At 38.4% G+C, this 27536-nt stretch overlaps 1 protein-coding gene across 4 annotated transcripts; it reads left to right on the plus strand.

Moving 5' to 3' along the window:
- Positions 1-2559: 2559 nt before the first annotated feature.
- On the plus strand, positions 2560-26987 carry cdk10 (cyclin dependent kinase 10). 4 transcript variants are annotated; one of them, XM_082160510.1, is made up of 14 exons: positions 2560-2785; positions 3261-3493; positions 4540-4612; positions 4726-4797; positions 14867-14969; positions 15092-15173; positions 16118-16185; positions 17199-17251; positions 19033-19102; positions 19196-19255; positions 24558-24681; positions 25024-25163; positions 25411-25463; positions 26657-26987. In XM_082160510.1, the coding sequence occupies exons 3-14, from the start codon at positions 4576-4578 to the stop codon at positions 26749-26751; spliced, it is 957 nt and encodes a 318-aa protein (XP_082016636.1). In that variant the 5' UTR covers positions 2560-2785; positions 3261-3493; positions 4540-4575; the 3' UTR covers positions 26752-26987. The 4 variants fall into 4 exon arrangements, with proteins under 4 accessions (XP_082016636.1, XP_082016637.1, XP_082016638.1 ...); XM_082160511.1 differs by having other exon boundaries at positions 3264-3493; XM_082160512.1 differs by lacking the exons at positions 2560-2785; positions 3261-3493 and adding an exon at positions 3542-4437 and having other exon boundaries at positions 4512-4612.
- Positions 26988-27536: the final 549 nt, after the last annotated feature.

Below are 27536 nucleotides of genomic sequence, written 5' to 3' on the forward strand. Positions count from 1 at the left end.
GCGTAACTAACTTGTGCACTTGCAAACTGAGTGGCGGTGAGAGTGAAAGGCGGGGCAATTAAAAAAATTGCAATGGCAGATTTGAGAAGTTGCAAATGCCTAATTGAGGTTTTCACATTGGAGGTTTTCACATTGGAGCTGTGAGTGTAAATTGTACAAGTACAAATATATATTGTACAAGTTCTCAAATTCACATCTACATGCTCTCGAGTTTTGCTACTCTTTTACCTTGATGTAATATTTTCCAATCTTCCAGCAAAAGGAGCTGAATCAAATACTCTGAATGATATCAGTCCACAATCTGACTTGTGAAGCAGCCTGAAATCCTAACACACATGTTGTTTGGCCAGAGGAGAACTGGCCCCTCGACTGAGCCTGTTTTTCTTTCTTCATTCTGTCACCTGATGGAGTTTGGGTTCTTGCCCCTGTCGCCTCTGGTTTGCTTAGTTGGGGACACTTATTCTTAACATTATTGATCTGCCTACATTGACACCATTATATGAGAAATGAACTGAGCTGGACGATGACATCACTGTTTTCTGCAGAGCTGTTTAATAATGAAAATGAACTATTTTCATAATTGATAGCCTATACTTTATACAGTTATTGAACAGAACTGAATCAACACTGAACTGAATTCAGCTGAACAATGACACTATTTTCTTTTTAGAGCAGCTTTGCAGCCAAACTGTCTGGTTTGGTTCAGCTACCAAATCGGACATCAGGAGACTACAACGGACAGTCCGGACTGCAGAGAGGATTATTGGTGCCCCCCTGCCAACCCTCCAGGACCTGTACTCTTCCAGAGTGAGGAAGAGAGCAGGTAAAATCATCACAGACTCCACTCACCCTGGACACCCCCTGTTTGAACTGTTACCGTCAGGACGGCGACACAGATCACTGGCCACAAGAACATCCAGGCACAGGAACAGTTTCTTTCCACAGGCCATTTCCCTTCTGAACACTTAACATGCCCCCCAATGCATATGCCTGTAAGTGCAATACTCCCACTGTCTAGTGCAATATTCTCTAACTCAGGTGATATTTATATTTATATTATTCATACTACTCAAAATACTGTAAATATGTTCATAATCTGTAACATGCACTAGACTCCCACTGTCTAGTGTAATATTCTCTAACTCAGGTGATATTTATACTTATATTATTCATACTACTCAAAATACTGTAAATATGTTCATAATCTGTAAATGTTTATTCAGACTAAACCCAACTGTGACCCCTTTTTTTTACTTTTATACTATTTTTTTTTTTTTATATATATTTTATTCTTAGAATTTGTATTACTATGTTTCTTGTTGTATTTGTATTTGTATATGTGCACTGGAAGCTTCAGTACCAAGAAAAATTCCTTGTGGGTGCAAGCACACTTGGCAATAAAGCTCTTTCTGATTCTGATTCTGATTCTGATTCTGATTCTGAAATTGAACTCTGTTTGCATCATTGATAATTTTCCTGTTTAACCCTGTAAAGCTGCTTTGAAACAGTCATTACTGTATATAGCGTTATTTAATGGTGACTTGACATTTGCAAAAGGAATTTATTTAGTGTTAAAGAGAGTGAAAGAGAGTTTGTGTGTGAAAGAGAAGGATGTTTTTCTTTTAATCATATGATAAATGGTAAATGTTATTTTGTGGTTTAAAAATTGTGTTGTTAATAAATGTTAATATAGTGTATTTGTTCATTGTTAATACATGTTTATATTAAAGTGTATTTGTTAATTTTATAATAAAAACCCTTAATCTTTTTAAATGGTTGAATTTGTGTTTTACTGCCAGTTTCTGGGCCACAGCTGGCCCGGGGACCCAGCCGAATCTCAGCCAGATGATTCTGTCTTACAGTGCCTGGGCCAGACCTGGGCCATATCAATAAATAAGAGTAATTTTACAGGGTGTGGGCCACATCTGGGCCAGAGGAAGTTGTTTGAGTCCGTTTTCAGTGCGTTGGGCCAGTTTTGGGCCGGGGTCCCAGCCAGAACTGGGCCAGAATTGAAGCAAGGATGAGGCCCAGAGGTGGGCCAGACAAATTTTGCTATCTGGGACATATGCTTTCCGTGAAACAGGCACAAGCATAAATGAATCTCATCGCAATTCAGTCCATTAGTTTTTGTTGCATTCAGTGTGAAATGCCTGTGTGTTTAAATTATAGGTTCAACATTTCTAATTTAAAAATGTAATAGTGGAAATTCGTAATCACAAATTAAAAAAGTTTACACGAATGACTTTCATGGTATTTTTAAATGTGGCATAAATCCAACATTTTGATGCAGTCTTTACTACAAAACACAAACAAACTAACTTATCAAAAAAAAAGAAAAGAAAAAAAAAGTTCACAGTTAAACATAAATAGTGAGAGATTTGTTTTTGATTCACTAAAAAGCGCTATATAAGACCTATGTATTATTATTATTATTATTACTAAAAAGAACCGAGTCATTTGAGTCATTCATTTTGGTAATCGTACAACCGTAGTTGCTCTGTATGTGTTTAATTCATTAAAAAAGAACCTGCTCGAGGCATCGGATTAAACTGCTCGGGCTGTGTGTTTGGGTTTAGCGGTGTTGTGTGGTGGTGCAGTTGAAGAAGTATTGCGTCTGCAGGAGACTGTCAGTAGGAGACTGTCAGTGTATTTAAGAGGAAGAATGCCGGTGCGAGAAATGCCAAAGTAGGAGAAAGAAATATTCACAAACAGAATTATTACAGAGAGAATCATTGCGTTGCGTGATGGGGAATGGGCTCTGCACCAAGAAAGCAGGTTCTCCCAGGTAAAACGACCATTTTATCGGCTTTATGTTTCAAAAACGAGACGTAGTTTAAAATATCCATTTAGACATCAATTTGAATTAACTTAATTTTTAACTAGCCTACTGTATGCAATATTGTTTGTCCTGCTGTGTCAGATTAATTAGGTTAATCTATAATGTTTTTCTTCTGACGTAAATTTCCCAGTAATCCAATTTAGCGTGCACTTAAGTGTGATTAGAGAAATAAACAAACACACTAAAATATGACATTATGATAATGTAATGGTAAATATAGCCTATACTGTAAAATATTTTACATTATGGTGAATCCATTTTCGATCAATAGGCTACTCATTGTAATAGCTAAGCAATTAAATTCAAACTTTAAATATAGTGATAATGCTTATATGAATTAATGGGTGGTTGCACGTCACTGTTAATTATTTGTAAAATGCTGATAAAGAAATATAAAACTGTACTTTTTTCTTTCTCACAGTAGAGGAGTCTCTCAGCAGCGATTCATCATCATTATCATCTTCACCACCACCTTCATCATTTAATAATTCTGCTATACCTATGATCATCATCACAACTCCATCTCGAGAAAACCTTTTGGAAAGGCCAGTGAGTCTGAAAATAGAGGAAGCTAATAAAGAGCCCCGGCCCATGGGAAGTCCTGTGGTTGTTGGTCGAGGTCGTTTGGTCAAAGGCACAGTCTGATTTAATGAGGTATGAAATAAAAATGTTAGTTATTCTAGTCATGGGGGCAAATGCTACCGAGCTAACGACTTCCATATAAAGTTATATTTCCTTCAGAGGGTCAGAAAGATTCATAAAGCAGAATTATCCACTGAGAGACATTCAAATCGCAGGACTGTTTACGTCAGTGGCATTTTGTACTCAAAACAGTTCTGTATTCATTCAAGGACTGGTACGGGTACATTTGGAAATCCTATTTCCATTTAACGATATACAAAGCCAATACAATAGAAGAAGAAACTTGGCCATCCACTAATGTAAAAAGTAGGCTACGTGACAGCGTTGTCTTGTTCTTTTTTAGAAAGCTGAATTGTGTCTAAACCAGAATAATAAAATAAAAATGAATAATTTAGACACATAGCCTACCGTCTGCTACCCTCCGTCCGTTTTATACACTTACTTAAATTACCATCAATCCCTTGTTATTTAAACAACAAAAAGGTAATGAGAAAGGCCTAATAAAAATAACTCCCTTTCAAAAAACAAATAAATCTATTACAAATACTCTGTCTTGAAGTGGCTTTTTTTATTCAGTATCTGATTGTGCTAATGTACTGCCTGATCTCCTGTATCAGCGTATTATATTTATTTTCAGTTATCAGATTTACATTTGTGTTGTCCGAGAATAAACTCACTAAACGCTGACGGTTGTCCATGTGGACGTTCAAATGAGCGACTGTAAGCTTTCACGGAGTTACCCTTCCGCTTGTTTATTTGAGCTGGACGAAGTTAGATTTGCTCTGGCTTTACGTGAATACTTACAGTAATGAAACGTTAAAGTGTTATATTAATTATTGATCCGGACGAATCTGGAGTGATTGGAGATGGAAAGCACAGCAGACACAGATCTAGACCCTTTAAAGCTGAAATCTTTAAAAACAAACAAGACGTTTGTAATACCCCACAGTGAACGGGTAAGACCTGCCGTCTTTTAAATAGAAGCTGTATTTGTATTATAAAACAAGAGTAACATAAACATTTATTGCAGTAATTGTGCCTGATGTGTGTAACGTTAGTTGGGGAAATGCAGGAGTGTGAAGGAGTACGAGAAGATGAATCGGATTGGAGAGGGAACATATGGAATCGTGTGTGAGTCTCACAGGCAGGACTAATAATCATATCAATGAAAATATAATGCATCATTATATCTGTGATGTGGCATACAGAAATATAATAATTTCTTGATTGATGTGGTTTTACAGACCGAGCACGTGATACAAGGACAAATGAAATTGTTGCGTTGAAGAAAGTGCGAATGGATAAAGAGAAAGATGGTCAGTTTGATACTTTAAATGGAAAATAGTTCATCCAAAAAATTTCGTTTCAAACCTATATGATTTTCGTTTTCCATGAAACACAAAAGAAGATCGTGAAATGTTTTCTTAGGCTACTGCTCTATTTCATTCAATGAAAGTGGACCATATTGCATTAATCTGAAAGCAATTTTGTCCAGATAGGAATAAGAAGAAACTGCAATGGTTCTTGCATGTATACAATTCAATTTATTCACAATACACAGCTACATGATATCTATCCTTACTGTGATAGAAAATTATTAATTTTGTGGTCGTCACCTTCATTTATATAGCGCTTTTAACAATACAGATTGTTTCAAAGCAGCTTTACAGAGATAATAGGAAATTACACTACCAGAGATTGTTTTGTCTTTACAGCAGCTCTAGAAAAAAGTTATTGTTTAATGTCCAAGTAAGTTTTTGATTGATTCACTTCCATTGTAAAAAAAATCATTAGTTATTAACTTAAGGGCCGCTTACACAACACCGTTTTAACTGAAAACAGAAAACTTTTAATGTGTTCTGGCCATTCATTTGAACGACAGCAGTGTTTTGTGCTCCAGAACGCAAACTTTGAAATAGGTTCCAAGGTACAAGTTTTGAAAATTTTTGGAAACTTTTATCATCTCCGTGTAAACTTCAAAAACGTGAACCTGGTATAAAATTAGAGGTTGAAGCATTCTTATAAGGGAGCTACGGTAGTATTTCAGTCTTTTAATCCCACAATTTTAAATTGATATTGTGATATTTATCTTTAGGGCCCGAACACCAACACTGAACATCTTCTCCAAAGTGAATCGCGTTTTTGAGGGCCTATTAAACATAATCGAAAACTCACAAAACTTTGCACACGCATCAGAACTGGCGAAAATGTACATCTGGTACGAGTTTCAGAATTGGGTGGGGCAAAATGGCTCGTTTATGTTTATTATTTATATTTCTTGGTTCTAGTAAGCACTCTAGCAGCTGCACCAAATGGAGCTTATTTATTGAGCTTGCAGAACAGCAACCCAATAAAGCACTGCAATAATCTTGAAGTTAAGAACACATTGATTAGTGGTTCTACAATGTGATTATCAAAAGCAAATTGCTATCAAGCACAACATATTTACATTCTTAGCTGTAGAAGATGATGTAATGATACAGCCATCAAGTGACAAATTCTATTCTAGCATTTTATGTTTATGTGATTATGTGGTGAAAATCTTTCCCAGGGAAGCGGATACTGTGAAATACTGATCCCTGTGGCACTCAGTTGTGCTTGATCAGGATCTAAAACGGGTGCAAAACTCAGTTCCTGGAGGCCACAGCCCTGCAGAGTTTAGCTTCAACCCTAATTAAACACACTTGATCCAGCTTATCATGTCTTTCACCCTTAAATGGCACTTTTGGAAGGGGACACCATTTATAGTGGTGTTCCAAAGAAAGTGAACAACCAAATCCCTTCCTCAATTCCGTTAGCAAAGGGAACATGTGATAGTCACTTCAAGGAAGTTATTTAATCATTTGTGGTCATGTGACCCAGGAGGGCGAATCATCACGATTCATTTTAAATCTTGATTATGGCGGGAGAGTTGGAGTTAATGTATTAGAATAATATAAGTTGTTTTGTTTTGGTGTGATGTATTACACGCATTGTAGTCATGCATTTCATATTAAGTTTTAAAAAGTTTCATAGGTACAGTAAGAAATGTGTTTAATGCTTTGTGTAAAGTGCTTAAAGGGGTCATCGGATGCCCATTTTCCACAAGTTGGTATTATTCTTTAGGGTCTTCATGTAAAGTTTGTAACATACTTTGGTTGAAATTCCTCAAATTTTGTGTAAAACAACACCCTTTTTACCTCCCCAAAAACAGCTCCGTTCACAGCTACTTGTTTCGGTGCATGTCTCTTTAAATGATAATGAGCAACTGCTCACCCCACCCCTCTCTTCCATGGGGGGTGTCGACACAAGACACATAAAGCGCTGCCTTGGCGGATAGTATACAAATGGCTGAAGGCGTAAATATGCTAATACGGGACAGTCCGTCAGCGGTCATGGGCGGAGCATGAGCAATACGACATCATATTGCTCAGAAAATCTAAATGCCTTGATTATTGAGTGTTTATGCTTTCTGAGGAGTGAATTTATTTTTTTCATTGTATTGTGGTTGTGTCCACACACTACAAAGACACATTTATGCAAATATAAAAGTGAATTTTTCATCCGATGACCCCTTTAACTTAAAGTTGAGAGCACATTGGGAATGCACACAATATAATTTGTATATATTAGTGTATAATAGGGCTGGACGATTAATCGCAATCAATCCGAAATCGCGCTTAAACTGATATAGATTATGAAATCGCAAAGGCCGCGATTATTTATGCACAGCTTGTCAGTGAAGCATGGCCCTGTGATTAGTAGGCTACAGTTGTGTCTACAGCATAAAAAGGAAAATGAGCGTCACTCAAGGTTTCTCTGTGTTCACAGCCCATGCCTGAATAAGACACACTTTGTGTGTTTGGGGGAAGAGCTTGCTGCTCTTGCATTGGAGCACAGAGATTGTGATCACTGTGAACTGTTCAGTGCTTCACGCTCGCAAGTCGATCTAGCTGAGGAGCGAGAGACGGGTCCGTCCTGGGATGTCCTCTTGCCTGACTCCGAAGCACGCCCCGGCGCCTCTTCGATTCGGGCAGAGGACAGTGCATCTCTTTTTCTTCCGAGATGGATTATGAGTTCGATTACACTGGCCCCAGAAATGAGAGACCCCCTTGACGAGTTAACTCGTTCATAAAAAGAGGCATTTCACACCGAGTCAGACTGGTACAAACTTGCAGTGCACACCATGGCTGTGTTACAGGCATACCAGGCTGATCTAATGAAAGATTTAAGCACAGCCTTTCATCCAGACTGTTTACCTGTCTGATTGATATCTGGCTGCATTTAATGCTGAGGAATTAAATGATGAATACGAAAGTAGTTCAAGCCAGGGTTGCCAGGTCTGCAGTATTTCCCTATACTAAACACTATTTTTAGCGTGCCTCATCCAATAATTTCAAATAGCTCTGTGCTTTGTTACTTCTAAAAAGACACAAAGTGTCATCTTTCGAATTCTGTCCATTTTAATCACGAATTTAAAACAATAAATGGCGTTTTGACTAGGGATGCACCGATACCATTTTTCAGATCCGGTCCAATACCAAAAATTCTGAGTATCGGCCGGTAACGGTCCGATATCAGCCCAGTGATTTAAAAAAAGAAGGGAAAAAAGTAGAATTTCTGTACATCTCTGTGTTGAACTGACAATTACTCTTTTGTGTGTTAAACATCATTATAAAGAAAAACAACGCATGAAAAAATTATATGATCATAATCTATGACAAAATACGATTATAAACTAGATTAGTGGGAAATTCAGCAGCAAATGTTACTGTAGAAAAATCATGAGTGAACAATAATTGTATTACATCTAAATATTTAGTGAAAAAAAAATAGTGGAGATGAACAAATAAAAGTGAATAAGTGTAGCACTAAATCTGTTAAAATGTTTGTATTGTTGTAAAATACATTCACGAAAAACAAGTAAATATATTTCTATATAATATATAGCCCTACTATAAAATGAAAAGATTTTTTTTTAAATGTATAGCGCAGCTGTTTAATGAGGCAGAAACATATTATAGATAGGACAGAAGAAGAAAGGCTATTAATCATTCATTGCACAAAAGTATTATAATATGAAAGGCTCCAATACAGAGCAGCACAAAGCGTTTATGCTTATCCCAGAATGATGCACAGAATGATGCACTTGAAGCAACATGGAGCATGCGTACTCGTAGCGTAGCGGTTCGCATTGAAAAGTTTAAAGCCAAAAGGGAAGAGATATTGATGCGTAGTGTATTATATCAATGCAATAGTTTATTTAGCCTTTTCTTTTAACAGATTTAAATTTCAGTTTCTGTGTGCGTGAAGAACAATTCATAGTGCTCTCTACTCCAGTGCTGTGATCTAAAAGACCGTTACATGAACAGCAATAAACTCCAGCAAGATAAAGTCATTTTATACCATAGACTTTTCGCTTTCGGGGGTGAAGCTTACCAATACCAGGTTCTTCCATTCAACCTAGCCTCCCCGCACATAGCCTCCCCGCACATACACAAAATGCATGGATGCACGTCTGGCTCCGCTGTGACTCCAGGGCCATCCACATTTTGAATTATGTAGACGATTGGCTAACTGCTAACATGCTAACATGCTAACTGGTCCAGTCTCAAGAGCTTGTGCTTCGACTCCGAGATCGATCCTCACTCATCTTGTCTCTCTGGGGTTGAGACGCAATGCCAAGAAAAGCGTTCTCTCTCTCACCCAGAGGCCAGCGTACTTGGGGTTTAAATGGTCATACACCATGCAGGCGCAACGGTCTCCCGCTTGTGTCAAGACCATTTTTAAACATCCTAAGCAACATCCTGCTACGTCAGGACATTACTGTTCATCAGTCCTAGCAGCCCTTGGCAACTGCATCCACGGTGATCCCGATGGGCTTCTACACAGGAGACTGCTTCAGTTGTGGCTCAAAGCCAGGGGATTTCATCTAAGGGCCAATCCCCAAAGGCAAATAAGGGCAAGGGCATGCACTGAGTGCTTTGTGCCCTTTCTAAAATCCATGTTTATGGAAATTCACATGCTGAACGCTTCTTGCACTTTATAAAATTCATGTTTATGGTAAGGGTTATGCGCTTCGACATCGTTCCCTTTCTATGCGGCTCAGACCCCGGTTCCTCACCTTGGGTCCCACTCTAGGTGCGCGTTGTCGTCGCAAGATGCTAACGACAGACACTTCCCAAATGGGCGGGGGAGCAGTCTTAGGTGGTCGTCCAGCCCGGGGGATCTGGTGAGGTCATCATCTCGATTGGCACATCAGTTGCCTCGAATTGATAGCTGTATTTCTGACCCTGAAGTACTTCCCACCAGTAAAGGGGCTACCATGTCCTAGTGCGGGTGGACAACACTACGGTAGTCAACTACATAAACCCCTGGGTGATACCGAACAGGAAGGACCTTCTGTCTCAAGTTCAGGGGACCTTCATGGCAACTGAGGGACTCTGGGCTTTCAGCTGATGTCATAGAGACCACTCTCAGTGCTAGGACTCCCTCCACGAGAAGAATCTATGCAACTAAATGGGGTGTCTTTGAAAGGTGGTGTACTGCATGTCATGCAGACCCAATTAACTGCCAGATTGCTTCAGTACTGGAGTTTCTGCTGGAGAAGTTATCATCCCCTATTGAGGGGTTGGTTGAGACCACATTCAAACCTCTAGAGTCAGCACCTGAAAGCTTTTGACTCTAAAAATGATTTTTCTGATGGTAATTACTTCACTGAAGAGAATTGGGGACTTGCAGGCTCTGTCGACCTCGCCATCCTGCTTAGACTTTACCCAGGGAATGGTGAAAGCTATTCTGTATGATCAACCTGACTACTCGACCGTACATCCGATCACTCTTGAAGCTTTCTGTCTGGAGCAGGGGAAACTTCACTGACTTAGTCCAGTCCGTGCTCTTCAGACTTGCGTCCACCGCACTAGCCAGTGGCGGGAGTCAGAGCTTTTCATTTGCTTAGAGGGTCGTAACCGGTGAGCAAACAATGTCACGCTGGGTGAGAGATGCCATTGCTCTAGCCTATTAGGGCCCGTTCTACCAGGGTAGAATGCATTGGCAAGGGGCGCCCCCTTATAACAAGTACAGTATGTGATGCGGCAGGCTGGTCCTCTCTGCATACATTTATAAGATTTTATAGTTTGGATGTTCATGCTACTCAGGGCTCACAAGTCCTTGAGTAAACATCCCAAGCTAATGTCTGAGACCTTTCGCGTGCTTGTGAGTAGTGTTGTTTTTGGCGGCCTGTTTTAATTTTTGTTTTAGTCTACTTTGTGTCAATCTGTCATTTTAGTTTTTATTAGTTTTAGTCACGTTCATACTCTTTTTAGTCTAGTCAAGTTTCAGTCGACTAAAAGTCTGAGCATTTTAGTCTTATTTTAGTCAGAATTATCCATAACTATTCGTCTAGTTTTAGTCGACGAAAGCTGATGACATTTATTATAGTTTGTCAATGAAAATTGTATTTTAGTCTTTTTTTAGTAATGCAATTCTATTTAACCCAGTCAATATTTCTATTTAACCCAGACGAAACCTACATTTTCTTTTAGCCAAACCCATTTCAAACAAATATCTTTATCTTATTATATTATTGTTACCTTATAGACTCAAGAATACATCCATTCCAGACATGGAAGATGCTCTGATTTGAATACATTACAACATATTTATTTTACCAACCAAACACGTTAGAAGTACACACACTTGTCTCTTAAGGTTCGTGGTGTTTTTTCCTGTGATTTTTGTGGGCGCATTTCTCCCCATCTTTTTCCACAACACATTCCGTTTTCTTTTCCACTCCTATGTAATGAAAGTTGATCCAAATGTCGTTTCTTCTTTTTCTCCCAAAGCTGAACCCCGGCTGGCAGGCCATCAGTCCCTTTCTCTGTGTCAGACTTAACTTTGTTTGTTGTCGTTTACGCTAACTCACCGCTGCTGCATCTTCTAAATAATGCTGCGAGTGGGGCTTGAGGAAGTGACGTCACCTGCGTCTGCACAGTGCGACCTGATGCAGCTCCTGAAGTGAGACACAGGAAACAGAAATACTGCAAAATAATTATTATTATAATAACGCGACTAAACGGGACGAAATAACATTATAACATTTCGTCTCGTCTCGTTTTGGTCAACGAAAATGAAGAGACATTTTAGCATAGTTTTTATTTTGTAAACCACATTTAGTCTTGTTTTTATTCGTCAACAATATTTTGCATTATACATTTAATTATAGTCATCGTCACATGAGCAGCATTTACGTTGCATCTAGTCTCGTTTTCGTCACGTGATAAAGGTTTGTTGACGACTATATTTAGTCATAATTTTTGTTGACGAAAGCAACACTACTTGTGAGCACACACTACACAATCGTGAGGGGTCCAGAAAAAAACAAACTCTGGTTACTTGACTGTAACCCTGTTTCCTAAAAAAAGCAGGATTGAGATGCTGCGCTTCATTGCTGCACTGAGGATGTGCCTGTACGTCTCTTCAAACAAAGTTATACCTGTAGAGGTCACCTATTGCACATCTATTTGTAGCCTCTGACGAGCGTGTGTTCCAGTGACGTCATCGACAGAGGTTTAAGTTCAAGGCCAATTTAATTGGCGTCTTACACACATTTATTCACAGCCGGTCATACACAAAGCATTCCCGGCGCAGCATCTCAGTGCAGCATCTCGTTCCCGCTTTTTCAGGGAACAGGGTTACAGTCAAAGTTGAGTGTTTGAAAACATCCTTCTGTGAGATGATGTGGCTTCTTACTCAGAATAAGGCACACAACATATTATTTCATAGTATTCTATACAGAGATAAAGGCTATGTCGATTAGCATTGAAGTATAAATATACTTTATTATTTTGACAATACCCGAGAAGGCTTGAAGATGGAGCACCATTTACTACTGATCACAGAGCTGTGCTTCACTGACAAGCTGTGCATAATCATTCATCCCTAGTGTATAATAATAAGATATTACTGTTGTCACTGCCTAGCTTTGTAGTGGTAACAATCCATGTGAAGCTAATGAGGAAATTATGTGGTCTTTAGTTGCTCCCTTTGTCAAGTGCGTTCCAAACAACTTCTTTATGACACACAAGTGCCCTGCTGTCTCCAAAGTTCCCACTTTAAGGGCTCTGCCCTTCAGTGTGAGTAGGGTACATGCTCACTTCCAATTGGAATTTACCCGAAAACTACAGGCATGTTCCTCTTTCGCTTCCTCCTCTTTTTTATACTAAGTACAGAAATTAGGACAAAACTAATTATGAGAGTTTCATTTATTTTTCAGTGTGTTTGTTTTACATAATATGGTTACTTTTATAGGAATATTATTATCATGTAGTGTAATGTAGACTGAGACACTAGCCTATATCACAACTAAAAAGAGGTTTGAGTCCCCTTTAAAGTTCAGGTACAAGTCAATGCACAGACTTTTTTCTTTGTTCAATTTGCACACTGAAAATGGGTTGGCGCTCTTAATTTTGAACTCTCAAAGTGCACCAGATTGATGAATTTAACTTAAAGATGTACAAAATGTTCTTCCGGGTGCAATGCCCCCAGACCCCCCTAGAGAGACCGATGTTCACCCACCTCAGTTTCACAAAATCCTGTGGGAAACACTGACATAACCCCAAGTGCCAAAGTATGAATTATCTAGCTATATTTATTTACCACTAGCGCTTGCTGATTCCGTTTTATTTTTCTATACTAACTTGCGTCGTAGCCTATGATTCGTGTCATCACGGTACAATCTACATACATGTCGCACCCAAGTTTATTAGATCCATATCGTACTGTGTGATTTGTAATGATCTTAAAGGATTGCTGAAATCTGTCTGTAGTTTATAGCAGGCATCAGATAAGAGAGACATACAAAATGTGCAGAGTGGTGGGTCCCCAGGACCAGCATTGAAAACCACTGATCTAATCCATGCTAATGCCTGTCCACAAATGGCAACATAATTCTCAAGCTTATACAGCAAAAGTTGTGGTCTATAGTTCCAAAGGCGGTGCTAAGATTTTACAGTATTCGATATGAGATATAAGAGATGAACCAATAAGAGCACAGTCTCTACTATGTTGTGGCATGAATCTGGACAAAATTTCTTTACTGATGCTATTTCTAAGCAAAAAAATAAACAGTTTTTGAGTTTTAATTGTAAAAAAAAAAAAAAAAAAGGGAGGTTTTAGATTGGCCTATAATTAACTAATTATCTAGGATCAAATTGTGGTTTCTTGGTAAGGGGTTTTATTACTGCCAGCTTGAAGGTTTTTGGTGTGTGTCATAAAAGATAATGAGGAGGTAATATTAGTGGAGGGTTTAATGTGAAAGTGAGAACGGAAGTTTGAGAGTCACGACTAAAGGCAGGATTTGTAAATTTGTGTCCACACACAATGCTAACCCTAACTTAAGAAAATTTGGAGTATAGCACACACGCCATATGGATTTCTTTTATGGTGCTTTTTGTCCTTGTTTGTGTCTGATAGCCCCATTGTCCATTTATTGTATGAAAAAGAGCAGCTTGGGCATTTTGCTAAATTTCACCTTGTGTGTTTCATGGAAAAAGTACAAGTTTTGAAATTAATATATGAGGTTGAGCAAATAATACATATTAAAGGGTTAGTTCACCCAAAAATGAAAATTTTGTCATTAATGACTCACCCTCGTAAGAGTTTCGTTCATCTTCGGAACACAAATGAAGATCTTTTTGAAGAAATCTGAGCTTTCTGTCCCTCCATTGACACCACTTTACACTTCAATAAGTAGAGATTATAAAACTAATCCATATTAATTGAGCGGTTTAGTCAAAAAAAATGTGAAGATATGATAAATGGATTTAATTTAGGCTGTTATTCACATATAAACATTAATCAGCAAACATTAACAGAAGCTCAACCGAACCTGATTGATGTGCAAAAACAAACTTCTTGCAGAAGCTCAAACGTGCTGAGTATCATGAATGAAACTGTTTGGTTGTTGCACTTCAAGTGAACATGCTTAAGCTTCTGTTTATCACAACGATGAATGTTTATAAGTAAATGAAAGCCTAAATTCAATCTGTTCATCATATAAAGTGATCAAATCTCCTCAGTTAACTGCTCAATTCAGACGGATACATTTTACGATCTCTTTATGAACTTTTTGAAGTGTAAAGTGGTTGTTGTGTAGCTGTCAATGGAGGGACAGAAAGCTCTCAGATTTTATCAAAAAGATCTTCATTTGAGTTCTGAAGATGAACGGAAGTCTTGCGGGTTTGAAACGACATGAGGGTGAGTAATGAACTATCCCTTTAAGTGTAACATGAACCAATTGTTTTACACTTTTACATTTTTATAATAATAAAAAATATAGTTAATAAACAATACAATGCAAGAAACAGAAACCTTGTATGGTGTTTTATTTTGTTTATGTATGTTTAGGGATTCCAATCAGCAGTTTGAGGGAAATTAACTTGCTGATCAGACTGAGACACCCAAACATTGTAGAGCTGAAAGAGGTGGTGGTGGGAAGCCATTTAGAGAGGTGACTAAAGAAAATATAAACTGTTCATTCACAGATATAAACAGAGATGTATGAAATGTATTTTTAATTAAGTCTTGTTATACCGTGTCTTATTTCATAACGCCTTATTTTTTTAACATCAGCCTCTTTCTGGTGATGAGTTACTGTGAGCAAGATCTCGCCAGTCTGCTAGAGAACATGCAGTCACCTTTCTCTGAAGCTCAGGTGCGTTTGGTGAATTACCTCATCTTCATACACTGAAATGCTCTGCCATAAGTCTGAAATCAGAATAGGTTTTTAAAGACATGTTAAGAATTCTCTATGAGAAATTTGACTTGGCTGTTGCAAATACTGGACAGAGACAAAAGAAGACATATAAGGTAGAAGTTAAATGCACACAGATATTAAGAAAGAAACAACAGTCTTCGGCATGTGTATGGTTTTATCAATATGAATGTCCAATACAGATAAGGATTATCAAATTAGTCAAATGCATACTATGGTTTCAACTTGTGCCCAACCAGAATTTCTGCCATTTAGAATTTTTAAATAGACGTGCTTTTTTGAGCTCTTTCCTCTGGCTAGAGCATTAGCAGTTTTCGAAATGTTCCTACTAACGATTTATAAAACAATGATTTATTAATTCAAGTGAGCAAGCGCTTCGACTCCATCTACAGAACGGGCAGAATACAGAATTTCGCTTTATGGTTCATAAGGAGTATGGCGCTCATCATCATGGGTTAGGCGCTCATCACCCCACGCTAGGCATGGCCCAGTTTCTGGCCAACGTGTGTATGTGTAAATTCACACACAAGAAAATTCATAAACATAAAAAATTAATTTCAGTGATGTAATTATAACAAAGCAGTTAATGTTGCTCACGTGTGCATATAATAATATTAGTGCATATTGGACATGATTCTCTATTTATCTTTTCATTTCAGTAAATTATGTTAGATATAATAAATTATGTCAGGTATATAATCACAGAAAGTTTGTATGCATGCTCTTCTGCTGGCATACGCATAAGAACATTTTCACATCGGTTTTAAAATCCCGTTTTGTTCCTCACTTTTGATGCAGGATAGAAGCCATGGAATTTAGGATCAAATCTGATTGTATGCGTGTTTATAAAGGAGCTGTATTGATCTTTTGTTTGCTTTTCACAGGTGAAGTGTATCGTTCTTCAGCTGCTTAAAGGACTGGAGTATTTACATCACAACTTCATTCTTCACAGGTCAGAGCGTACTAATATTAATTAAAGCTTGTTCTGTTCAGTTAGACATTTCAGGTCTATTGCTTCAACTGCACAGTGAACACTGAGTGAAAAAAAATTATTTTCTACTTTTAAGAGCCCCTGCTACTTAGTGTTACTGTACCTGTCAAAAGATTCACCAAGGCTGCATTTATTTAATCAAAAATACAGTAAAAATAGTAATATTGTGAAATATGATTACATTTAAAATGTAATGTATTACTGTGATGATTAAATTACATGATGACTCCAGTCTTCAGTGTCACATGATCCTTCAGAAATCATTCTATGCTGATTTGCTGCTGAGGAAACATTTCTTATTATTATCAGTGTTGAAAAAAGTTTTTGCTGCTTAACATTTTTGTGGAAACAATAAAACCATTCAAAAATGTGTGGTACAAATAAAAAAAGAGAGAATTGACATTTACTGTGTACATTTTTTACAGTATTTATACATTTATAAATACTATTATCTAAAGTGACAGTAAAGACATTTGTAATGTTACATAAGATTTCTATTTAATAAAGGCAAATAAATGCTGTTCATTGAACTTTCTGTTCATCAATGAATCCTGAAAAAAGCATCACAATTTCCACAATATTAAGCAGTTTTCAACATTGATAATAATCAGAAATGTTTATTGAGCAGCAAATCAGCATATTGGAATGATTTCTGAAGGATCATGTGACACTGAAGACTGGAGTAATGATGCTGAAAATTCATCTTTGATCACAGGAATAAATTACATTTTAAAATGCATTCAAATAGAAAACAGTTCTTTTAAATTGTAGTAATATTTTTGCAATATTACTCACTGTTTTAAATAAATACAGCCTTGGTGAGCAGAAGAGACTTTGTCAAAACCATTAAATATTTTAATGTTTCCAAACTTTTGACAGACACTGTATATACTGATTATCCAGTATGAATAATGTGGAACTTAAATGATGAATTTCGTTATTTCTCATGTTGATGCTTGTTCTTTTTATTAAAGGGATTTGAAGGTGTCCAATCTACTGATGACAGACAAGGGCTGTGTTAAGATAGGTGAGTGGATATAAATAAACTTTAGAGAATAGTATGAATTTGAGTGGGAAATGTGATTTAATTGGCATGAATAATGTGAAAATGCTCTTGCAAGTAGGCTTGATTGTCTTCATGCATAGGCGGAAATCGCAGGGGGGTCAGGTCCTACCCCCTCTGAGGGTTACCCCCCCACCCCCTTACTTACTTAATTTAATAAGTAGTATGGGTCAAAAAGAAACATTTTGAGTCCTCCTTCCCTTGCCTTACAGTGCTTTGGTCCACTGTGGCCGTGTTGCCAAGTCTGTGGTTTTCCCGCAGAATTGGGCTACTTTTACACTGTTGCCCCAGGTTGTTTTTGAAGTCCGCGGGTTGAATCGACACCAATAACGCGATATACCAGGGGAACCCCGCCAAAAAACGGATTTTACCCTCCAGAAGGCTAGTTTTGGGATAGTTTTGAGTAGTGTAGGAAACTCAAAGCGAAGACCAGGAGACTTGGTTGTATCTTCAGCAGGATTCTTTATTGGGAACACGAGCTGTCGTAGCTGCAGTCATCAAGTCTAACTAAGGCAGTGTACATTGTAGTTTATATACATTTAGAGGGCAGTGCTTAGAAATGAAGACAAAGCACCTGGGTGACGACCTTAAACAAAGCCTGCAAATGAAGTATACAGCTACAGGAACCCGCCCCAGACTCTAGAGTGTTACCAATCCTAATCCAATCAGCATAACTATTCAACGACTGGGACAGGGGCTCCAAGAGACAAAGGGTGAGAGTCTCAATAATCTGACTCATTTAATTTACAATAGAGCGAACAGGACTGGCAAGAATCTCTTGCTTGAAACTTTGCTTAACAGCTGATAACATCATCATAACCTTAAATGCTAAATTCAGTGTTCTCTACCTTAGTTTTTCATGTTATGTTATGTTATGTAAGGACATAAGATCAGCAGATCTTAAACAGATTCTTAAATTTGTAAGCCCACAGTTGCAATTGGGAGGGTTTTGTTGTGAACCTGGCAACCCTTACCTCACCTACACACAAAAGTCCGGTGGGAGAGTTCTCAGTATTTGTGGAACTAGGCTTATTTCATTCACTTTAAACATTGGATGAAGAGATTATTTTTTATTTAATACAGATGATGCTGAGTCATCAATAAATAAAGAAAATTTAAAAAATGATGATATCCAATGTATTTTTCTATGAGTCCGCTATATTGGCAATTAAAACGTTACCTAGCTTGTTTAATACCGTAGCTTGTTGGATAGTAAGTCACCCACTACAACTAACATGGCGATAAGCCAATGTGTGAACTGGTATTAGGCTAATATTGTAGATCTACCATTGTGTTGGGCTTTGCTCAATATAATGTTAAGTGGCAGTTCAGTGGACTTACTACAGTTGAATATCTAAGTAAGAGACGTCCTCTGTCCCAGACTTAACCTAAAATACTATGTGGAGTACGCAAGATAATTTAATTATCATAATATGACCACGTGGTGAACCTAACTCAAATTTAAACAACTATCCCTTTGTGTTGTTGTCCACTGTACACATATCCTTACAAGTACAATTTTGACTGTATTATTTGTGTCCCTTTCAAAAATTGCTCTTGAGAAATGTTATGTTTATTGTCCCCCCCCAACTGTTAGATGTTGGGGTGAACTATGACCTAGACAATGTTCTTGGCAGGTTTTATGAGATTCGCCCACATATTCTGAATCAGGAACTCAATGAGCTACTCTGTATGTGGACTTCTGTTTTCTGTCAGTAATGGATGTCTGATGTTTTTTTCCTCAGCTGACTTTGGTCTGGCGCGTGTTTATGGTATCCCTTTACAGCCCATGACTCCTCGAGTAGTCACTCTGTGGTAAGCAGATAAACTTCAGGTTGATTAGTCTCTCTATCATCCCGCTAATCCATCAAATCCCTCTTTCCATTACTGACAATGTTTTCTTCACAGGTATCGTGCACCAGAGCTCCTCCTAGGGACCAAAACTCAGACGACTGCCCTGGACATGTGGTGAGAACTGGACAAACAGTGCTAGAACAAAGTCTTGAGTAATCAGATTACCCTTTTAGATATTAGTCAAGACAGAGTGGAAAGAAGCAGAAGGAACGGAAAGTCTTTAAAGACATAAGCTTTTTGGTTGTGTGTCTCGAGCCAGTATTTCAGATAGGCAGCCGTCAATGGAAATGATACCATTGGTCACTGAGTACAAAATGGAAACAAATAAGTCAATAAAAATAGGTATAAGAAAAAAATTTGAAAGTGTGATCAATATTTTTAATATATTGAAGTCACCTACTGTACCTAGCTTTGATATTATTACTCTTACTGCTATTATTATTTAACAGTGCATCTCCATTATTGTCATTATACTACAATAATAAGAACGTCTAGGTCAATGTAACCCCCGTTCCCTAAAGGAGAGAATGGAGACGTTACGTCAGAACTGAACTGCCGAATTGGGATCTCGCCTGACAGCCCAAACAACATTCGAGTGTAAACTAAACAAGCCAATGGACATTGGCGTGCGAGATTTGTATCGCACACCCCGTCTCGCGAAGTGGATATATAAGGAAGCGCGCTTGCACTCACACATTCCAGTTTTGTGCTGAGGAGCCGAGACGGTGTTCAGCTGTGGTACAGTAATTGTGGCACCCCTAGGGGTCATGGCTGGTCTTGGGCCTGCTATGCCAAGACTATGGTGTCCACTATCCAGTGGGCCAACCTCTGCTTGGTGACAGCCTTTCCCTTCTGCTGGCAGAACAGACAAAGAGCTGGTCTGAGGTCCTGAACCTCTGCATTCGGTCCACGTACAGGAAGCGTGAACGGGACAAAGAGCAAAGCAAGACTGGGTCTGCCTCCTCCGTGGGCAACTTGGAGGCAGGACCGGATTTAAAATTTAAAACTTAAAAATAATAATAATTAAACACTGTTATGTCAAATTTGATATTGTGGCTTTATACTGTATGTGATCATATACTCGCATGTGTCATTATTAACACTACCAAAATCAAGCTCAAATTAAGTTAGGAAGTTTTTGTCCGGTGAATGCCGAGTTTTTCCATCATTAGAACGGCTGAATCTCAGGCAGTCAGTCCATCACATCACGTTTTCATCAGCTTAAAGGTTATGAAGATTATTGTAGCTATGTGGGCGCTTGTTTGTTTTTTTTTGGCCAAAATCTGACATTATAATGAAGCGTTACGCACAGGCTATTTTGGCTGTTTCTCAACGACAAATGTAAGACGCTCTTCTCCGCTCCTCAAATACATAAAAGATGAACCTTTATATATAAAGTGTTTCTTAAGGGAACACTCCACCATTTTTTCATATTAAACTATGTTATTCCCTTAACTAAGACGAGTTGATACATATCTCTCTCGTCTCACTTTGATAGCACTTAGCTTAGCCCAGTTCATTCATTAGGGACCAAACAGAGATGAAGCTAGAAGCGACCAAACACCTCCACATTTTCCCTATTTAAATACAGTTACACGACCAAGTATGGTGACACAAAATAAAACGTGGCGTTACCCGCTTAGAAAAGCGCCACGTTTTATTTTGTGTCACCATACTTGGTCGTGTAACTACTTGTGTAACTGTATTTAAATAGGGAAAACGTGGAGGTTTTGGTCGCTTCTAGCTTCATCTCTGTTTGGTCCCTAATGAATGAACTGGGCTAAGCTAAGTGCTATCAAAGTGTCGCCGCGCGCCAGAGCGATTGAGTGTACGCACTGAGACGAGAGAGATATGTATCAACTCGTCTTAGTTAAGGGAATAAAGTAAAGAAAACACTGAACTTATTCAGAGAGCCAGTTCTTTATTTACCCTTTTATCGTAAATAAGCAGAGAGTCCCCAAACTGCTTGTGGCACTTCAAATGTGTAAAGGGTGAAAAGTAGTAATGATTTATGTTAAAAATGACTATATTTTAAATTGTATTAATTTATAAAGTAATTGTCTTACATAGTTTTAGCATTAGAGTGAAATAATAATAATAATAATAATAAAAATATTATTTCTCCCCATTGTATTTGGGCCCCTCCTGGACGTGCGAGAACAGGCACGTGCCTAGAATGCCTATGCATAAATCTGGCCCTGCTTGCAGGTTCACCACCTGATCCCTAAAAGGAGTGGTGGGAACCTTGGGCACGTATAGGGCCGGGGTCTCAGGATTATGTGAGAGTTGGCTGGTCTGAATTCCAGGCACTATTTGTCGACTGAAGATGTCTGCGGGTCCCCCACCCTCTTAACAGAAGCCAGTACAGTCAGGAGCATTGTCTTAAGAGACAGGTTTTTAAGCTCTACTGACTGCAGTGGTTTGAAGGACGCCCTCTGTGAGGCTGCTGGGAGTGGGAGTGTTTCCCCCAGTAACTTTCGTCGCATGTACGGCGAGGTCTGTCACTGTGCGCGGCTCCTGCACCAAACCTGGGTCAGAATTCCCCTCATCAGCTCTTTGAGTGCCTTGGCCTGGTAGACTTGCTGGAGGGCCATGGCATGCAGGGTGGAGCCGGCCTGTCCAGCGGCTCTGTAAGCCTTAACCGTAAGCATGGATGAGAACTTACAGGCCTTGGATGGGAGATGCGGATTACCCCGCCAGGCGGCAGCTCTTTGTGGACACAATTGCACCACAACTGCACGCTCCACCGGGGGGATCTCCATGTTCCCCTTGGCCACCCCAACATTGAGGGTAGTGAGGGGGGAGGAGTCACCAGCTTGTTTCGGGCAGAAAAAGGTGCCTTCTACCTGGTAACCTCTTCATGCACTTCCGGAAAGAAAGGCACTGGGGCAGGACGCCTCCACTTGAGCCCGACTCTCTCAGCCGCCTGGGAAAGCATGACCGTCAGCTAAGGGAGCAACTCAGCCGAGTCTTCATCCCCGGAGGACTCTAGCCCACCCTCCGATGCAGCGATCGACATCTGATCCTCCGCCGGAGCCCTGAATTTAACACACAAGGTCCCTCATAAGAAGGACCAGCAATCTCAGCCGGAAGCTCCACAGCTTGCGATGCACTAGAGGAGTGGGGGACCCATGGAGATGTACTCAGCGGTAGAGCCCCCACTGTGATCCTCGGGTCACCCTGTGTATTTACTGAAGTAGCCCTGTGCTGGGCAGAGGAACTAGATCGGGGCATAGGTGAGGAGACTCCCCCTCGTTTGAGGTATTTGAGCCTCGACCGCAGCACCGTGATGCTCATCTTCCCGCAGTGGGTACATGACTCCTCAGCGTGCTTTAAGCCCAGGCACGTGAGGCAGTAATCGTGACTGTTAGACGGGGCCAGGTAACGACTGCATCCAGAAACACGCATCTTAAAAGGACATCTTAAAAAGACGCGGTGTCACACCCGTACTTGCTCTTTTTGGGAAATAGCACTTTCGCAGTGCTGAAGCGCACAGGGGAATTATTGCTGCACAGCGTGCAAGACTATAAGAAGCCTGTAGTGAGCACAGGAACTCTTTTAGCTCAATGAATGCAGAGAAATGCTCTTTTAGAGGGCAATGTCCCTTTTAATGGCGTCCACCACTGATGTGCCGTCACACCAACACTCTCTGGAGCTTCTTCTGGGTTCGTCAACACTCGTAGATGATTGCAGAGCAGAATTGACGAAACGCTCCGCTCCGAAGCAAAAGCTTGAATATGCAAGTATTATTTATATAGAGCTCTTCCTTATATACCCACTTCGCGGGGAGGGGTGCACAATGCAAATCTCACACGCAATGGTCCATTGGCTCATTCAGTTTACACTCGAAGGTGATTTGACTATCAGGCGAGATTCCAATTCGTCAGTTCAGTTTTGACATAATGCGAACATGACTTATCATTGTATTATATCACATTACTATAATGAAGCACATTAAATTGATATCACCAGACGGCATCTATTTTGCATTAAGGTGAGTGAAATCTCTTGTTTGGTGACTTGTAGGCTGTATGTCTGTATAATCAGATGGGTCATATTGCATTAAAGGGATAGTTCACCCAAAAATGAAAATTCTGTCATCATTTACTCACCCTCAAGTTGTTTCAAACCTGTATGAATTTCTTTTTTCTGCTGAGCACAAAAGAAGATATTTTGAAAAATTTCGGTAACCAAACAGTTGATGGACCCCATTGACTTCCATAGTATTTTTTTTTTCCTACTATGGAAGTCATTGGGGTCCATCAACTGTTTGGTTACCGACATTTTTCAAAATATCTTCTTTTGTGTTCAGCAGAAAAAAGAAATTCATACAGGTTTGAAACAACTTGAGGGTGAGTAAATGATGACAGAATTTTCATTTTTGGGTGAACTATCCCTTTAAAGAACATGAATGACCTGAGTGAGTTTTCGAAGAGAAGGTTTGTAGGCGATTTGTTTTGTTCATGATGTGAATGTCTTTCTGTGGTATGTACTGTGTAAGTGTGACCCTGTTGACGCATTGTGTTACGATCTCTCTCAGATGATCTGATTGCAGGTGGTCAGCACTAAATAGATGATGTATGGAGATGTGTCAGAAACATGTGACCACCTGCCGCCTACTCACCTGTCAGTCAACAGGAACTGGTGTGAAGTAACGAATTACAAATTGATAATGAACATTGAAATTTTATGTGCACCAATAACTCACTCAGTGTTCATTAATTAAAATTACTTTACTTTTTTTATACATTAATTAAAATGATGAGTATACTGAAAGTAACTTTTTCATCTTTTCGTCTTTCTAGTATTTCCCTGTTGTTTTAGATACAGTTTATCACTGATAAGTAATGTATTTTAAAAAGTACAAATTAAAACTGTTGAATGATAGATATTCTTCATTCTTTCTGACAAACTACAAAAGAGAATGTGAATTTCAGTGATTACGGTGTTTATTATAAGGGTGTAGAATCCACAGCTCAATACTCACAACTCACTACTCATGAGTACTTTTAAATAAGCTATACTCTTTTATTCAAGTAGTTTTTTGGACAAGTACTTTTACTCTTCCCACAATTTTTGGAAAGTAATGGAATGGTACTTCAGTACTCTTTCCACCCCTGCAGTCAGCCGCTGCACTAAAAGGGTTCAAAAATGGCTGGTTACATGAAAATAAACACCAGTGAGAGAAAAACACCCTTTCCTTCAAAACAAAATGTAATGTCATACATTTTGTGGAGAGTGACACTTAAAAGTTATCAGCGGTTACTCTACATGTAATCAGAATCTGTCGCTTTGAAGTCTAGGTTGTAGATCTTTCTTCGCTCTTTCTCTCCCTTTCCTGATCTTGGACTCCCACAAACCAGAGCAGAATCTTTTCAGCGCTTCATGAACAGATGTCTGTGTTCTCCTCTTGCAGGGCCGTTGGCTGCATCTTTGCTGAGCTTCTTGCCCATAAACCTCTTCTGCCTGGAGCTTCAGAGATCCAGCAGGTGGATTTGATCGTACAGCTGTTGGGAACGCCCAACGAGAGCATCTGGCCGGTACTGAGTTTAGCTTCAAAATGAGATCCATAAATGTAGGAAGTGTGTTTTAGAAGTGAAAAAATACTTAAAAACTGTGATGAACGTTGATACTACAAGCTAAACACTTAAAGTCCCCCTATAGTCAATAATTGTAAAAATTGTCAAAACGTTTTTGACACTGTTTTTGGTTCACTGCAGTTTAAAAGAGAAATACTCAGCAATGGTGTTGACTTATGAATTTACACATGGTTTGTCTTAAAGCATATTGCACATTAAAAACACCACAGACATATAAACAACATTAAAAACTTGATTTTCACCAGAGGGGACTTTAAATGTGGAGTTTCTTGTGAATTTTAGGGATTCTCGCGTCTACCCCTGGTTGGGCAGTACAGTCTGAGGAAGCAGCCCTACAACAACTTAAAGAACAAGTTCACCTGGTTATCAGAAGCTGGTCTGAGACTGCTCAACCTTCTGTTCATGTACAACCCACAGCGCAGGTACAAGAAACACACATTTCATATATATATATATAGAGAGAGAGAGAGACAGAGACAGAGAGAAATTGGGAAAACAATTTCAGGGTGCTTTATTTTTAATTAGATATGTATTTTTTTCTATTCAGATATGTATTTTAAATGTTACATTAGCTTGAATCTAAGTGACAAACAGTAGATGTTTATGGTCCTAAAATTGATTATGTGGAAAAAAATAAGTCATGCTATTTAATATTGCAATTTCTTATAGAGCCACAGCTAAAGATTGTTTGGAAAGTTCCTACTTCAAGGAAAAGCCCTTGCGTAAGTACAGGCTTATTTAGTTTTACACATTTTTCTGTAACACTTTATGATAAGGTCTCATTGGTTAACATTAGTTAATGTATTAATTAACATTAACAAAGACGAATAAATACACTGTAAAAAGTGTATTGCTCATTGTTAATGTTCATAAAAATTCAGCTGTTCATTGTTTGTTCATGTTAGTTCACAGTGAATTAACTAATGTTAACAAATACAACATTTGATTGCCAATATGTTAATTTAAACATTTATTAATAAATGAACTAATATAAAAAAAATGCTTATGATAAAGTGTTCCACATTTCTCTGTATTTCAGGCTTGTGCACAATTCAGAATTGAATTGAGAATGACTCCTTAATTCCAATTCAATTCTTGAATTTGAATTGAATTTGAATTGATGTCAAAAACAGGATCTAGAATTACAATTCGAATTTGAATTAAAGGAAGCAGAAATGCAATTCAATAAAAATTCAAAGAAATTCATATACATATTTTAAGTGAAGTGTTTAACAATGAAGCTTTACAGTATATGTCAGATATGATTGCATTATACATGATATTAGCTTGAATGATATGTTTTCCCCCAGCAATGAATGTTAAAAGCTCTAGTCACAGAACAAATAATTAAGTTTGATTTATTGTAATTTTGTGGAACATGATGGAACATGACTCCATTTCCCAGAATGCTTTACTTTAACCAAGTATTTAAAATGGTTGCTAAACAATTTGAGGTGAACATTTGTTTGAAAGCTCAATTTGATGGGCAACACTAGACTTTTTAAGTTTCAGAAGTCCCTTACAACTTCACTCTGCACCTGTTGAGAGAATCTTTAGTGTTGCAGGAAAGATATTCAGACCAGAACGGTGCAGACTCAATGAAAACACATTTGAGGAGCTATTGAGAATCAGATGCAACAGTGTTGCTCAGTAATTTTTTGCATTGGAATAAATGATTCTTTATGTTGTGTGACTGTGTGGAATTTCTTTGAATTGCCATGGAATTGGAATGACAGGAAGTGGAATTCAATTCAATTCAATTCAACGTCCTGTGGGGCGGAGTCAATTCAATTCAAATTCCAATTCATGAATTGAATGGAGGCCAATTCTGAAATTCTGAATTGTGCACAAGCCTGCTGTATTGAGATGCTTTTTTAAGCAGGTTTTGCTGATGTTTCTCCATGTTTCTCTACAGCATGTGAACCAGAGCTGATGCCCACGTTTCCTCACCATAGAAACAAGCGGGGTGGTTCTGTGAATGAAAGCCAGTCCAAAAGAAGCAAAGTATGATATTCTGCGGCCTGATGAGTGACGGCAGTCACAGATATCGCAAAGGAATTTCACTTTCCAAATGGAAATTTGTGTTCTTATACTGTAAGATATTTTGCAAATTACATGTTAAAGTTCAGACTTACAGACACAAGATACATTGTAAATAATACAAATATCCTTGTTAAGCTAGTTATACTTAAATTATGCTGCTGCATTTTTTTGTACAAATATTAAAAAAAACTGTTCTAAATACAGTCTAATGTCACTTATGTGATTTATTTATATAAAAACGTAACCTTTGCTGGGTTGATTGTGGGCTTAACCTGTTTTTTGTTAATGTATGAAACAGAAGAATTCATGGGAAATTTAGTTTTGATAAACCAATGGCCTAGAATGAGCTTAAAAAAGTATGATTTGGAAAGTATGGTTAAGTGTACGAGACACGATGGGCCTTACGATGAGATAAGTCTGTCCCGGCAGCTTTATTCTCAGAATTAATTGGATATATGCAATGCAATGTATTTCTCTGATAAAGCTTGACAGAAAGTAATGAATTTCACATGAATGCTTTCTAGTAAAACAAATATATATACATCTACACTTGAACTAACATTTTAGCACAATATCAGTATCAGTATGAATGCTGATTTTGTGGAGTATCCTAATTACTCCATATACCTGGATAGGTACACCACATTTAAAGGGACATTTAATCCCAAACTAAAAATTCTATCATGTACTCAACCTCATGTCATTCCAAACCAATAATATTTTCGTTAATCTTACATTTGATTTACAGAATA

Source organism: Leuciscus leuciscus (assembly GCF_965113295.1).
Source record: "Leuciscus leuciscus genome assembly, chromosome: 25".
Taxonomy (NCBI): domain Eukaryota; kingdom Metazoa; phylum Chordata; class Actinopteri; order Cypriniformes; family Leuciscidae; genus Leuciscus; species Leuciscus leuciscus.